Here is a 16,056-nt window from a genome sequence, read left to right on the forward strand (position 1 = left end):
TTGCCTGGACATTTCTATAGAGTATATATATATATATATTTCTAGTTACTCAATTCAGTTTTTTTCATCTGCCAGATATTTGCTCTATTTGAGTGCAATCCTAATGTAAATGTATGTTTTAAAAAGTATGCATTTATATATAGATATATATAGATTTTTGGAAAAAATGATGGAATAGTCATGGAAATTCATTGGTCAGAAACTATGGGAACCCTGATTAAAGTTATCATGTATGTAATGGTTGAAATTTACAGTAAAGAGAAGTGTTATCTGGCTAGCTTGTAATTTGTAGTATCTTGTGCACTTCCTTAAGTCATTGTTTGCTTTAAATCCTCAGTTAATTAAAAGGCTTCCAGTGTGAATAAACAAAGCCGTTTTATGATGATACAGTTCGATATCATGCATTCGGTGAACACGGCATCCCTCTGTTGTTGCCTCCATGGTGACCTTGTGCTCTTTGTTTCCTAGGTTCCAGCACATCCTCACCTGGATGGGTCCCAGGCTGTGACTCAGCATGGCAAGCGTCCTCTTCCGCCGCTGGCATTAGCAGCCGCGGGCGACGTCACAGCGCTGCCTCGGACAGTGGAGACACAGGCATCGGAACCTCATGTTCTGACAGCATAGAAGGTAAGACTCGGTTATGACGCAACTTAATTTAGAGCAAACCGCGGGTGGTATGGTTGACAAGCCTAAATCTGCTTTGTGAAGTGTGAAACATGTTATTGATTGGCTCTATGTAATTCATGGCTGATTTTTGCAGTCAGACTTTTTCTAGAAAGCTCATTACAAAAGGGGCAATAAGTCATGACCTAACTCCTTAAGCTTTGTCTCAGTCAAACAGAACTTCTAAAAAGATTTTTGAGCATTGGCACTAATTAAGCCATGCCAAACAAATCTTAAACCTTTAAAGTCTTATCAATGCTATCAGCATTGAAAATATTTCTTTTGTTTATTTGTGTCTCTGTCGCTCAAATGGTAGAGCATGGTGCTAGCAACATAAAGGTCATGGGTTTGATTCCCAGGGCATGCACATACTGATGAAATGAATAGCTTGAATGCACTGTAAGTTCCTTTGGATAAAGTGTCTGTCAAATGCAGAAATGTGTGTTTGTTGCTTAGAAATGAACCACGTTTTTTTTTTTTTTTTAGAGTTAAAAGCCTCTAGATATAGGCCATGTAGGTTAGAGATTATACAGTGATGACTAATGGGGAATCCATTTGCTTTTCCTCTTTACAAGCAACTGTTTGCATCCATTCCAAAATTTTGCCATGACCACATGTATAAAAATATGTTGGTGCCTATAGCAGTGTGATCAAATGTGGTCACTGATGGCCGATTACTTTCCTTTGCAATGAATCTTAGCCTCCTTCTGGCCAAAAAACTTTGCCAGAATTAACTCAAAGGTTTGCTTTTGTTTATTTGGCACCTATTCCATTTTTTTGTGTCAATAACAATATCAGAACATAACTTAACACACACAGTCATTGCTGCCATGTACTTTATATTGTACAGACTGAACATTTTTATTTTTTATTTTTTTATTTTGCACGCTTATATGTTAATGTACAATCTGACAAGCAACAGACTGAAAGACAGTAAAAATCGCACAATGTACACCCGGCTTTCAGTATCATAACAAAAGGGATGGACCTTAGCTGAGGTATTTGAGGTTTGGGTGCTGAAGGCTTTTTAGGTTTCAGTTCATATAATACTTAAAAACACAAGCCAGATGTTCTTTGCCCAGTTCTACCATGAGTCCTCTGATATGGTCATATATATATATATATATATATATATATATATATATATATATATATATATATATATATATATATTTAATTGTACACTCACCGGCCACTTTATTAGGTACACCTGTACATCTACTTATTCATGCAATTATCTAATCAGCCAATTGTGTGGCAGCAGTGTAATGTATAAAATCACGCAGATACGGGTCAGGAGCTTCAGTTAATGCTCACATCAACCATCAGAATGGGGAAAAATGTGATCTCAGTGATTTAGACTGTAGCATGATTGTTGGTGCCAGATGGTGAAATACTGGTTTGAGTATTTCTGTAACTGCTGATCTCCTGGGATTGTCACACACAACAGTCTCTAGAGTTTACTCAGAATGGTGCAAAAAACAAAAAACAACCAGTGAGCCGCAGTTCTGTGGATGAAAACGCCTTGTTGATGAGAGAGGCCAGAGGAGAATGACCAGACTGGTTCGAGCTGACAGAAAGGCTACAGTAACTCAGATACAGTAACCCCTCTATACAATTGTAGTGAGCAGAATAGCATCTCAGAATGCACAACATGTCGAACCTTGAGGCGGATGGGCTACAACAGTAGAAGACCACGTTGGGTTCCACTTCTGTCCACCAAGAACAGAAAACTGAGGCTGCAGTGGGCCTACCATTTGTGTACCTCAGCAGAAATCCAGATTTGTCAGACCAGGCGATGTTTTTCCAATCGTCTACTGTCCAGTTTTGTTGAGCCTGTGCCCACTGCATCCTCAGTTTCCTTTTCTAAGCTGACAGTAGTGGTACCTGGAGGGATCTTCTGCTGCTGTATCCCATCCGCCTCAATGTTCGATGAGTTGTACGTTCAGAAATGCTTTTCCGCATAGCACTGTTGTAACAAGTGTTTATTTGGGTTACTGTCACCTTCCTGTCAGCTTGGATCAGTCTGGACATTCTCCTCTGACCTCTTTCATTAACAAGCCGTTTTCACCCACAGAACTGCCGGTTGGCTGATCAGATTATCGCATGAATAAGTAGATGTACAGGTGTACTTAATAAAGTGGCCGGTGAGTGTATATAACTGCCAGCAGCTTAGCAGCTATAATCACCCTCAAGTTATGTAATCACAATCAATTCTCTGATTGGTGAAGCTTTCTCTGTTAAAAAACGATTTTTAAACAGTGGAGTTGAAATAACACAGACGGATGGCTTCAACGGAAGCAAATACCATCGATAAACATGTCGATGTCTTTAAAGGTTCATAAGTTAGCGTTGAAAATCAATTCATCTATGGAAGAAATTAATGGGATTTTTACTTCCTGAACCAGACTGCTCTATAAGCTTCACAACTTGAGGTGTCCTTAATGTGCATTGCACAGACAGAGCAGGAGAAGTTACGATCAAAAGTTTAATACTTAGGGTAAGGAGTTTGTTCTAAGTTTGTTCTAAGCAATAGGCTAGTCATAGTGATGCTTGCCTTTGTACTTTAAAGATGGACTGTAACCATAGAAACTCTATGAGCAAATACAGCGCAAACTGTCATTGGTTCATAATTGATGCCTGGAGCTATAAAGGATAATATATCACGTCTTCCTTTGGAGCTCCCTGTTGGAAGCGCATCATCCTGCCCTACATTTCAACAGCCAATAGTCAACATCCCTATCTCTCTATCCTCCCTTCCTGTCCCACTGCTGCTGTCTGGGGGAATTGACCTGCCATTAAGCCAGACCGTGGTCACACTCCTGTTGATCGCAGCTCACAGATTTAATCGATAAAATTATGATTAGTGCAGTAATTCAGTCTGCGCAGAGGCTCAAATCAAGGTCAAGCACAAAACAATGGGCTGTTCAAACATTCTGTTCTGTTTGCATGCCTTTCTTGTTGGCCTGCAAGATATTTTGAATATTCACAGTGTTTTCACAATCAGTATGTTTACATGCGCAGTTGTAATCGAGCAATAGCACGTTTTTGTGTTGTCGAGTTACAGTCTTCATCTGCCTGTCAAAGATAACATGACACAATGCATAATTGAATATTTGAAAGAAGTACGTCAGCTGAGGAAGTGTTAAATACACGTCGTTCGTTTCCTCTGTCTTTCGGAGCATGTGCACAACAGCGAGTCTAGTGGTCCGATTAATGTGTATTCATGCTGGACAAAGTCAAGCTACAATAGCATTGACTAGGTCTGTCGCAAAAATCGGACTGGTACAATTTCAGTCGGACTAAAGTGTTTACGAACTGAGTGATTTTGCTGCCGATATAAAATTAAGCAACATTGTGAAAATCACGATGATTTAAATGCGACTTTCCTGCGTTTTTTATTTTACATTCAACATTTTGAGTCTACTTTGAATCTCTGATAATAAAAAAAAACAATGACCCTTTTAAGCACTTTCAAAACAAATTCATAAATATTGAGATCTATATATTGAATATCATTAAAGACTGAATAATATGGATATAACAGATGTAATTTTATTAACAATATCACCCAGCCTTAGTGATTCGTCTTTTCAAAGCACTTGTGACTTAATTGAAATCCCTTAAACTCCACAAACAAGTCCAAAACTGCATGTTTCCGTCAAGCATGATCTCAGGACTTTTTTCAGCGCCATAGGCAGAGCGATCTGGATGGAAGCAGTCAGCATGAGCTGGCTCCAGAAGTAGGGCAGATCTGCCATGGAAACATCTGTAATCGCTGTGTAGGATGAGATCTGTGATATCGCCGCATGGTAGAGAAAACAACTATGACCACCCCTGCACTGCTAGACATGGTCAATCATTGCATATAAAATAAAGACAAAATGCAGAAATGCAATAGTTTTAGACTATGCCATTTTGAATGATGTTTATCCACTTAAGTTCATCTGCGCTTTTCATTTTATTACACATCTGTGAAACAGAGCAAGTAAAAAGGGAAGAAGTCTTTTTCTGTTGTTGTTGTTGTTCTTATGAGGACTAACGTACTCTTTGAGCAAACTGACAAGTCAACATGAAATCAAAATAGACCCATTTTACTTTCTTAATACACATTCCTGGTCTTTGGAAGATTTTATGGGTGCACGTTATTTAAAAAAAAAAAAAAGTCTTTGTAATCAAAATTATGAAACATCCATTCTGATAAGAATGCACACTTTTGACAATTCAATCAATTCACAATGGATAAAATACACTTTTTTTTCTCATTAGACTGATCGCACTGTGAAGCAATAGTAGGTTAAAAGTTTTGCTTCTAAATTCATTCTATGTTTACCAAAATTCAAATCACCAAACCCTGTGGGCTAGTTTGAGCTTCAGTGTCTGGGTGAAATGTCCACAGAGTGGCGCCAAAAGCAAGTTGTATTTTTAGTTGTAAATTATATAATATAGTCAATGGAGTGCATATTTTTATTAACTCTACCCCCTAAAGCCCCATTCAAAGTGTTAATATTTTACTACATCACCATTCATTTTCAATGAGAGCACAGCGATTTCTGGCGACACAAGCTGCTGCGACCGTTGGTGACAGAGATTGCCATGGTGAGCGACAAAACAAGTTACGAAAATGTTAACTTTATGCAAATGACAAGCGTCATTCGCGAGTGACTACCAATGAGAGTTAAGACAGCGGATTGAAGATACTGGAGACAAATGCAAGACAAATGCAAGCAAGACGGAGGAGAAGTTAAAAGTTTCTGTGAGCGATTTTTTTCTATATCTTTTGTCTGTAACCACATACATGGATATGGGCTAATAAAATTATGCTTGTAAAACCATGTCTGCATTCTGATTGAATTTGATTCATATATTGATAAACGTTCGTCTTGTTTAATGATATGGTGCATTAAGCACTACTGCAGATTATATAAAATGCTCTCTCCAGGAGAATGTTCATTTTTAGAGGCAAGAGAACTGATTCCTTGTCAAATTAGAATGATATATTAGTATTATCAGCAGTATCATCTGTAATCAGCATTTCAAGCTACTATGGCCAGTTGTGCAGTCCACCAATAACATTAGAACAGCAGCAGCAGTAGGAACGGCCACTAGCGACATAGACCGCAGATTCTAGCGACACCACGCGACAATGCCGCCAGCGGTGTGAACGGGTCTTAACCCAAACTCCAACCCTAAACCTAACCGTCAGTGAGAGAAAATGCAACCTCTGAATCGCGCTCACCATTGTTTTTGTAAACACGATTACATCCTGGTTTCAGTGGGACCAAAACTCATGGGGTTCGCGCAAGGCGCTATTGGCAGCGCTAGAGTGAAATTGAATTGAATTGATACAAAAATCTATGATGGGGTATGGTTGCTCTTGTCAGTAATTTGGCTGAAGTTATTTTCAGGTTACTTTTTCGGAAGCAACATGTATATTTCCCATATGATTGTGTAGTCTTCATTGAATATCTGGTTTCATGCAGAAATGTGAAATAGCACTGTTGTAACTTCCACTATGGAAGTAAAATGGGTTGTGAAGGCCATTTTATGTTGACTTTAAGATGATGCTGCATTAAGCTCAAAGTATACTTCGGTTTTGATGCGAATGCTTAGCATACAGTCGAATGCATAGCCTTTCAAAGTATGCTCCATTTGATTGTGCGCGCATACACAGGCAGTTGGCACATGCGCGCTACGACACCTATGAGATACTGGACCATTTCTTTTCAGGAGTTTAGACCCATAAAGATGTCTTTATTGTCTTAAAGACTCGAGTTATACAAATGTAGGTATATCATGCCCTCCTCACATATGCACTCTTGATGTGCTGTTGTTGTTTCCACCTTCATTTCCTGTTGTTTAATATTACGTCTTGCACTTCTTCGTGAAAGCAACAGCTCAGCTGCGTGTGTTGCCACCTTGTGGACCCACTAATTAGCACAAAAAATTCTAGGTGCAAGTGTTCTGAGTACTCGTGGTTAGAAAAATTGGGCCGCACTCGTTTGCACAGTTTTCGAACACTCCGCTGATGACGAAATTTGCATCTCATGTCTTGTATGCAAATGCCTAGCATTCACGTCTGACCGAAGTATACGTTGGGCTTTACACTTATGAGAAACAGACCCAGTAAACAGGAAAGTTGTTTTGTGTTTTTTTTTTAAAAATTTTTTATGAGGGCTATGTTTCTTTTTGAACATTTTTGCTGTCTTAATAAATCCAGACTGAATCTCTTTCTCTGCCTCAAGACCTATATGATTTTGCAGACAATGCAATGTCGAGCTGTGCTGGGCAGAGACAATCTGATAAAGAAAGGCTTACAAATAATTCTCCAAAATAAGCCTCTTTGTTTTAATCTCAACATGTTGTCCTGTTCTCAAGTGTGGTTTTATACAGGCCTATAGTCCTTCTAAACCTTCCTTTCAAGAAGAATTGTGGGTGCAGACTCACAGGCCATGATCCACATGAAAAAGGAAAATATTCTGGGAGCCACTGCAAAGCTCTACATCTAGTTTTTCGGCTTACAATTGGGTTATCTTCTTCCATTTTCACCCTTTATAAAACTGATGCAGTCTGGTACATTCAGCCACAATGTACTGACAGCAACACCATCTAATTAAATAGCTACCGATCAATTACATTTTCTTCTTTGATTTATTATAGTGATCTAGTTTGTCTCTATTCATGTCTAAAACAATACTTGTGCTATTACTTTTATAAAATGCCCTAGCTTTGTTATGCTGAAAGTAAGTTCTCCTCAAGTGGGGTTCAGAATTAGTAGACGGCCTCATTACGGTTCGTTAGTAAGAGAAGTATATCTGTGAGCCTGGGGACATGTCCTGCATTAAGGACATCCTGATTGTCATTTTGTACTCAGTCAATTTGAGCGCAAGTGACCTCACATGCATCGAGACAGATGCATAGTCACTATGCCCCAAGCCAACCAGCTTAAAAGAATGTTCCAGGCTCACTATATCACTGATTGATGCCTGTCACGCAAAACATGAGCTCACTGATGTCATTAAATATCATTCTGCTTTTTTATTCCATCAGTTACTCCTGGTCGGAGGCTGCCGTATATATTTAGTTTATACGTAGGGTTACGTCCTACCTAAATTTAATGGTGCAACTCTCAAATATTTAGTAGTGCGTAAATTGCCCATTTACGCCACAACTAGGCTAAGTTCCAACGTATGTATAGCTGGTGCAACCGGCCCCTGAAGCGCAAATGCTTGCGCTGCAGCATTGTTTATCAGTTGGGTTGACAGGAGACATCTCTAATGAGAGTCAGACCCCTGCTAAGCTAACAGGAGTGTTGGAGTTTCGAATATCGGGGAATGGAATGCATTTATGGTCGAAGATATCAAGTAGGAATATCTCACATCCGATTTGAATGGAACGCAGCATAACCGTGTACCCTGACGAAACAAAAATTATTTCAAGCAAATATTATTAGATAGATTTTTCCAGGTATTATAGAGCTCTTTGGTAGATTCATATGAACATTTTTGAATGTCTGTTCGGGAGACGTTCATTTCACAAAACAGTCATCATGCAGTTAAAATTAGGCTTGCTTGATCATTAAGTGTCGTTTCAAGTTCTGGCTTTCATGCGTGGACGTGTTTTTAAAATGTCAATTGGTATTATTAGTTAGCTGCGACATAATGTATGATGCCCAAAGGCATAGGGTGTCTTATTCATTGTGAAACTGTGTTTTCTTAATGGAATGAATCACACTGAAGGCCTAGACTTTTAATGCACGGCCCGCCACTGCCTGTGACATATGTTTAACCTTGAGAAAATTGCCAGAGATGTGTCCTTTTTGAGATTAATTTACCTACTTTCAAACACCTTGAAATTACCCAAGGATCTCTCAGAATTCCATCTCTCCAAATTAGCTGCCAGTAAATGACCTAGAACAAGGCACAGGAAATTCCTTTAGTCTCGAATTAGGCCAACTGCTGACCCAAGTCACTAATTATACCTTTCTATGGGCAGCAGTAGCTTCTTCGTAACTACACCTGTGGGGCCGATGACTTCATTCAGGGGTTCCGCTCTTGTTTCACTTCTTGTTTCAACAACTTCTGCTGGATTGTAGATTGTGTTTGAATTTGATTCTGGCATAGCTCTCAATAGCCAATAATTACTTAACAGTAATCAGATTAAAGTTTACAATGCCATGTCAGCCTTTGTTTCAGATCAGTGCTACAAAGTGTAAATTATCTCAAGTCTAAAACACTTTTGCTTGGCACTATCCTTTACATCATTTTGAATGTTGTTTGGCACAGCACTTCTGGTACGTTCTTTTCCATTAAGCTCTTACGCAATGAAGTCCTTGACGTGAGGTTTCATCTTGCTTTGTGCGGATCGGCTGTGGTAAAAGGAAACCTGAGCGGCATGACTTATCAGCCAAATATAAACATAGAGGTGCTCTAAGACTTGCAGGAAAGCATACCTTACTTACCACTGTAGCATCCATAAATACGCAGTGAGCAAAGTGACATGCATAGCAGTGCATTTGTGCACACTGTGCTTTTTGCATTGTTTTTAACATTCTAACAGTACTATGTCCGTTTTCTAACACATGGGACATAAGCTTTGTACCAAATTCTAGTGAGCTGCCTTGCTGCCTTCTGCCCACATAGTCAGCTGCCTGTTAAGGCAGTATCTTAACCATCATGGAACCTCATAAGTGACCAATTTGGAACGCTCTACCTAGGCAGCAGCACAAATACAAGACAGTATGACAAAATAATAGCGTTCTGCAAAGGAGACTCAAATCACAATTGATTTCAATAGAGTTTGATGCTAATAGCGCAACACACAAATATTGGGTAAATAAGTAAGGAATAATTGACGATGGACCATTGAATTATTTAAAAATAATGCACACCCGAGGTGGTAATGCGAAGACTACCCTCTCTCACCTTTCTGTTCACTTCAGTCCATCTTTAACTCACAAAAAAATTAACTCTCTCTTATTAATAAAGCTGCGTATTGCCAATTTTCTTCAGGATAAGAAATGCACAGTGACATATATTATGATTCAATAAGTCGCGAGCCATCACGTTATAATCTAGTTGCATTAAGCATGTGCGCTTGAGGGAAGAGCGTCCCCGCGACAGAGTGCATCAGCTGGTTGCAGTTTCAATCTCTCCTCCTTAGATTGGGACATTCGCGCAACTCAGAGAAGAGTTACGGAGTTTGTAGTTGTTTACATGACCTGCTTCCTTATTATTTGAACTTTAATAAAGCTATAACGCATTAAATATAACTGCATTTAAAATGTAACGCCGGGGTGTTTCTTTAAAAGAGCTCTGCTCCTCTTATTCCACAACGAGAGTGCTTCTGTATTTACTTATTTTGTATTTTTGCATTATAATTCCCTCATACTTTGCGATCTACATCACCTGAAGCTGTTTGGAAAGTTTAGAGTGCATCTGGACTGTGAGCTGTGTAATTCTTCCTCTCCTAAGTCAGCGCAAACTGCAGTGCTGCTCTCGCGTGTCATTATTAGAGTTTAATGTAATCTCATGTTACATTAAAAATGTAAGCATTTCTTTTTTGATGAGCAAAATTAACACGTTGACACGGTCCGGTGAAAGACGGGACTTGACTCACCTGAGGCGGCTATCCTGCACTTGAAAACGTCTGCACAGCGGAAAAATAACGTACAAGCATGCAGAGATTTAAAGAAGACTCAAATGTGAAAACATCCATAGGGACTTTCAAACGTTTGGAAATCTGTTCCCGTACCACCACCGAAGTGATTTCATAACTGCTTTGCTGAGTTTGCTGGTCTAGCGAGAGGACATTTTCCTGCGTGCACCGCGAGTGAGAGAGGGAAGAAGCACGCACAGCCTGAGGTGAAATGAAACTTTGTATCTGCAGCAGATATCCTCTTTTTAAAATAATATTTGTATTATTAATTCTATTTAAAATATGTAGCATTAATATGATACTAATTTAAGCACAGCCTCTGTAAAAATATAAAGCCAAACTTAAATTTGTGATCATGGGGGGAAATATTAACTGACTAGTAATTCCAGTGTTGACTAGCAGCATCAGAACCATCTAGTCGACTAGTCTCGCACATCCCTATTGTTTATATGGTTATTTTACTGTGGCAGCATGTACGGTGTGTGAGTATGAGAGACGAGAGCGAAAGAGATGGAGCCCAAGGATGCTTTTCAATCGAAATTGAAATATATTTAGGATATTATAGACATTGTTTGTCATTCTTATCCAATGTACTTAACAACTGCCTTTGTTTTAATTGGTTATTTTGTTGTGGTAACCTGTAGGGTTCTTTGAAATAACTGAAATTGGCGAAGTGATATGGAATCGTTATGCAGTCTAGACCTGGAACTACTTAATAGCCGTGCGTTTACTTGAAAAATAATTGCACACCTTAGAACATCCGTCAACCAATCAGAATCAAGCATTCAACAGAACCGTGGTATAAACCAATTTTAATCACACTTAGGCCTATTGCGATTATTAAATAATCGTCTGATCACGGTTATTTGAACTAACCGTGGTTATTGTGCACTTCACATTCCAATAATATTTTAATGCCCAAATAAGGGAATTTTAAGCAAATATATAAATGCCATGAACGGCACGTTTGAGTGTCATTCAGCTGAACTCCGAGCATCACTGAGCCGCACCGTGAACGTCAACCAGAGCAGCTCCTATCCGGAAGAGCACATGAAGCGCTTCTCAAGTGCTCTAATGCACACACCGTCAGCAGTGCTCGCGCCAAACTCCCGCGAAAATATAAACAAACAAATATAAACTTTGATAGTGAATGCACAGATCTCCGGTTTCACTTTAATTTAACGATTGCGTAATGCCAAATGTTCCTGGTTAAAGCAGGTTCATTCACGCATTGTTAATGACACAGAGTGACACAGAGGAGAAGACTCATGCTTACTCTGTTCCTGTTGAGTAATAGACCTTTTCACACTCCGGGTTTTGGAATGTGGAAGTAAATGTTAGCAGGATAAACTTCGACAGCGGTGAATGGGAGATCACAGCAAATATTATTTTCACTTACCCATTTGCTCCAAGACCAAAATAAAAAATCCACTATTACGTTTGAATGATTTTCCAGAAGAGGAAAAAAAAATAGAGCGGTGGATTAAGACAGTCAGATGGGAGAAGATGCCAAATTTACTGTCACTCTCTAAGCAGCTGTAATGGAAACCCCCTCACAGCTGTGGTAATTCGTTTTTTAATACTAATTCCAGGGTAATATAACACAAAGCATAATGTTATAAATTTACACTCAATATTTAAAAAATTTATAATATAATTTTTTTTTTTTATTATTTATGCTGAGAAATTAGTCAGAAATGTGTCATCACAGTCTGTGAAAAAGGTCTATAAATGATGAAATGAAATTGCAAAGGTTTTGCTTCATGAAAAATAAGGGCTCATGGGATTAATTAAAGAGCATTAAAATGACGTGTGAAATTGAAATATTTTACTATTGCATAATATAATATTATATAAATATAATAAAAAAGTAATATAAAAATATATTTTGTATGATATATTTTTATAAAATAAATTATATATATATATATATATATATATATATATATATATATATATATATATATATATATATATATATATTTAAAATTAGTGTAAATCCAAAAACAACAGTGTAATTGTGAAATATACCAAAATTAAAGTTGACCAAAAAGAGAAACATGTTTTAAGTATTTAGAAATATTTTGATATTTAAAACAATATTTTTATGTCATTCATATAGTTTAAAAGCCTTAAAAGGAGATCATATATCCCTATTTTATTATTTTATAATATATTTGACATTAAATATGTAAAATGACTTCTTAAGGTGTATAAAGCCTACATGCTTCATAAATATGACAATTTGGGGCCTGGGTAGCTCAGCGAGTAAAGACACTGACTACCACCCCTGGAGTCGCGAGTTCGAAACCAGGGCGTGCTGAGTGACTCAGCCAGGTCTCCTAAGCAACCAAATTGCCAGTTTGCTAGGGAGGGTAGAGTCACATGGGGTAACCTCCTTGTGGTTGCTAATAAGAAAGTGATACATGTTTGGAACAACATGACTGTGAGTAAAGAAAGGCAGAATTTAACATTTTGGGTGAACCGTCCCTTTAAGTCCCTGCCACTCTGGTTAAAAGACAAGCATCAATCCAGTGCTATTAACCAAATCTCTCTGACTGATATTCCAAGTGAAGTCCGGATCACAATGTTGCCTGCTATTAGATTTGGGCTAGATTAGTTCCTGGCACATTCCGATTAGCCTGTTGTGACTAGCTTATTACTGTTTGACTGAGAGCAGTGTAATGCAGTTAACTGTGATTAAGGGGGGTATTGTTTGCCCTTGGCCTTCTGTGCCATGTACTACCCAACCCCAAACAGATTTCATATGCCAGCTGCTCAGAACTCATCACGCTAATGATGGCTTAAAGAGTGAATGAGGAATGAGTTTGACACAACACTCCATTAACATTTTCTGCACATTTTGGATTGATATTTCTCCCCAGAAGGCCAAATTACAACACCATTTTCTCAAATAATTGCCAAATCATGATTGTATTTGTAAATGTAATAAAAGCCATATTTGTGTGGCATTCAGATGAGATAGTCTCTGCATGAATATCCAATAACGTATATGGTAGACTACATTAAATTGGTTAATTTCTCATATCAGCTCATGCATAAACGTACAGACCAATTGATTTGCCTTGCATATATGTCCCTGCAAAAAGGGTTTGCTTTGGTTCATGCCAATTACCCTAATGGGGTTTCCTCCTAAAGCCAAAAAGAATAACTTTTTATGGATCTGTTCCAAATCCTAGTGAGCTGCCTTGCTGCCTACTGCCTACATAGGCAGCTGCCTTCTAGGGCAGCATCCCTAAAGGCTAATTTAGCGCATTGAAGGCAGCTCACAAAATTTTGGAGCAGAGCTTTTATTTGTAACAGTCTATTACAAATAAATATTAACAGTGTGAGTATTTGGCTACCACCCCTGGAGTTCGCTAGTTCGCTAGTTTGAATCCCAGGGCATGCTGAGTGACTCCAGCCAGGTCTCCTAAGCAACCAAATTGGCCCAGTTGCTAGGGAGGGTAGAGTCACATGGGGTAACCTCCTCGTGATCGCTATAATGTGGTTCGTTCTTGGTGGGGCGCGTGGTGAGTTGAGCATGGATGCCGCGGTCCACATGCGCTATGTCTCCTTGGCAACACGCTCAACAAGCCACGTGATAAGATGTGCGGGTTGACGATCTCAGACGCGGAGGCAACTGGGATTCGTCCTCCGCCACCCGGACTGAGGCGAATCACTACGTGACCACGAGGACTTAAAAACACATTGGGAATTGGCCATTCCAAATTGGAAGAAAAAAAGGGGAAAATTAAAAAAAAAAAAAAACCTTGTGAGTATTATATTTCTCAGCTTTGTGGAAAGAGGGATATCTGAATGTCTTACACGAGACAGCACCAAATAATCTTTATTACATTTCAAGAAAGCTATGATATGACTTTGACTTATATGTAAAAAGTCTTTTGGGTCCTAAAATTGGAATGGACTCTTAAATTGTGGCTTATTCCATGTCAAATCAACCAAATTTCAGGAACTTCCCCAGCTGAAATGGTTGACTTTGTAAATACTTTTTCTAAAGACAGATAGTCATAAATGAGGATCAAAGCCAAAGTATTAAATGCCATGGACCAATATTTACTGAGTAATCCATTATTTTGTAGAGGGGGTAAAATTAACACATTTAGGTACAGGTACTGTACTAAATTCACCAGTTAACCATATAGGGCCATAAACATGAAGATACCAAAAGAAAAGTTCATTTTGAACCAGAATCTAAAAGGATATGAAGATTTCTTTAAAACTTCTGTCACTACAGCTTTGCGAAAACAACACAAGATTTGGACTCACACCATTCAGACAATCAGACAACTGAATTTACTGACAACTGACCTACCTAAAATGAGGTATTTGTTGTCATGTGACGCAGTCATGTGATCCATTCAACCCAAAACAATCAAGATGGCGGCCCATGTTGTAGCAGTGTTGTTGCACCAGCTATCCACTTTGATAGCGTTGTTAAAGATAAACGTTACTTTGTACAACCTTCACATTGCATTCCTTAATAGGCGACGGGAGGTTTAAGCCCTGTTCACACCGTCAGCAATTTTGTCTCTAAATGTCGCTAGTCTCTGTATTTCTTTTCGCCAGTGGGCGTTCCTACTGCTGTCGCTCTAACGTAATTGGTTGGCTGCACAACTGGCCATAGCTTCAGAAAGTTAGATTGCCAGTAAAACAAATATATCATTCTTATTTGACAAGGAATAATTTGTTTTGCCTCTAATAATGAACATACTGCTGGGTAAGTGCTTTTCTATAAACTTCAGCTGTGCTCAATGCATTCTATCATGAACAAGATGAACAATCTATTAATGTATGCATTAAACTCACTAACAATGACGACAATTTCTGGTACATTATCCAATTTGATAAGAAATCGGTTTACTTGCCGCTGAGCATTCTGGACGGGAAAATGTTATAAACTGCATGAATACTCAATGCATTATATCAACACAAAGATCGATCTTTCAATGTATCAATCAAACATTCAGAATGCTGACAATTTTTTACACGGTTTTCTATGCATCACTGTTTTATTATATCCATGTAAGCTGTTACAGAAACATGATATAGAACAGTGAAATCGATGACAACAACAACTCCTCCATCTTTCCTGCATTCGTCTCCATTATCTCACAGGAGACAGATGACGTGAGCTTCAATATCTTTTCTCATTGGCTGTCGCTGCACGATATTGCTCTGCATTTGCATCAAGTTGAACTTTACTCAGCTTTGTCTCGTCGCTTGACGCCCACATCCCGTCACCAACGGTTGCTGTCGCTCATGCTGCCGGAAGTTGCCAGCTCTCATTGAAAATGAATGGTCTCCTGTCACTTGCCTCGACAAAATCGTTGACAGTATGAACAGGGCTTTACTCGTAATTGTTGTCCTGCGACTGAACATGAGGACAATTTCATTTCAGACTGTACTTGGAACGGCGATTTTTCGCATGCGCATTAAGGGGATGTAAGAGTTTTTATATGTTTCAGTGTGGACGAGAAACTTTTGGAAAACGCTAGAAAACGGCAGTGTGGATGGAGAGCATTGCGAAAACGAAAACTACGTTTTCAGATGTATCCGGATTAATGTGGAGGTAGCCTAAAATCTTTTGGCTCGTTTATGATTTAGTTATTTTTTTAATCTTAGATTGAGGGTTTTGGTAGGAGTTTATAAAGTCTGCCTATCTTTTGCTCTGACGTCTGCTTTGAGAAAGTGGGCATATTTCTTATCTTGGTT

At 38.7% G+C, this 16,056-nt stretch overlaps 1 protein-coding gene across 2 annotated transcripts in view; it reads left to right on the forward strand.

Annotated features, from left to right (window-relative positions):
- The window catches only part of LOC127410247 (centrosomal protein of 85 kDa-like), a 95,892-nt gene that overhangs the window by 13,403 nt on the left and 66,433 nt on the right, over positions 1 to 16,056 (forward strand). For both annotated transcript variants that reach the window (XM_051645412.1, XM_051645411.1), the window contains exon 2: positions 469 to 627. In XM_051645412.1, coding sequence (XP_051501372.1) covers positions 469 to 627 — 159 coding nt within the window. The remainder of the gene's footprint in view (positions 1 to 468; positions 628 to 16,056) is intronic.

Source organism: Myxocyprinus asiaticus, chromosome 19 (genome assembly GCF_019703515.2).
Source record: "Myxocyprinus asiaticus isolate MX2 ecotype Aquarium Trade chromosome 19, UBuf_Myxa_2, whole genome shotgun sequence".
NCBI lineage: Eukaryota > Metazoa > Chordata > Actinopteri > Cypriniformes > Catostomidae > Myxocyprinus > Myxocyprinus asiaticus.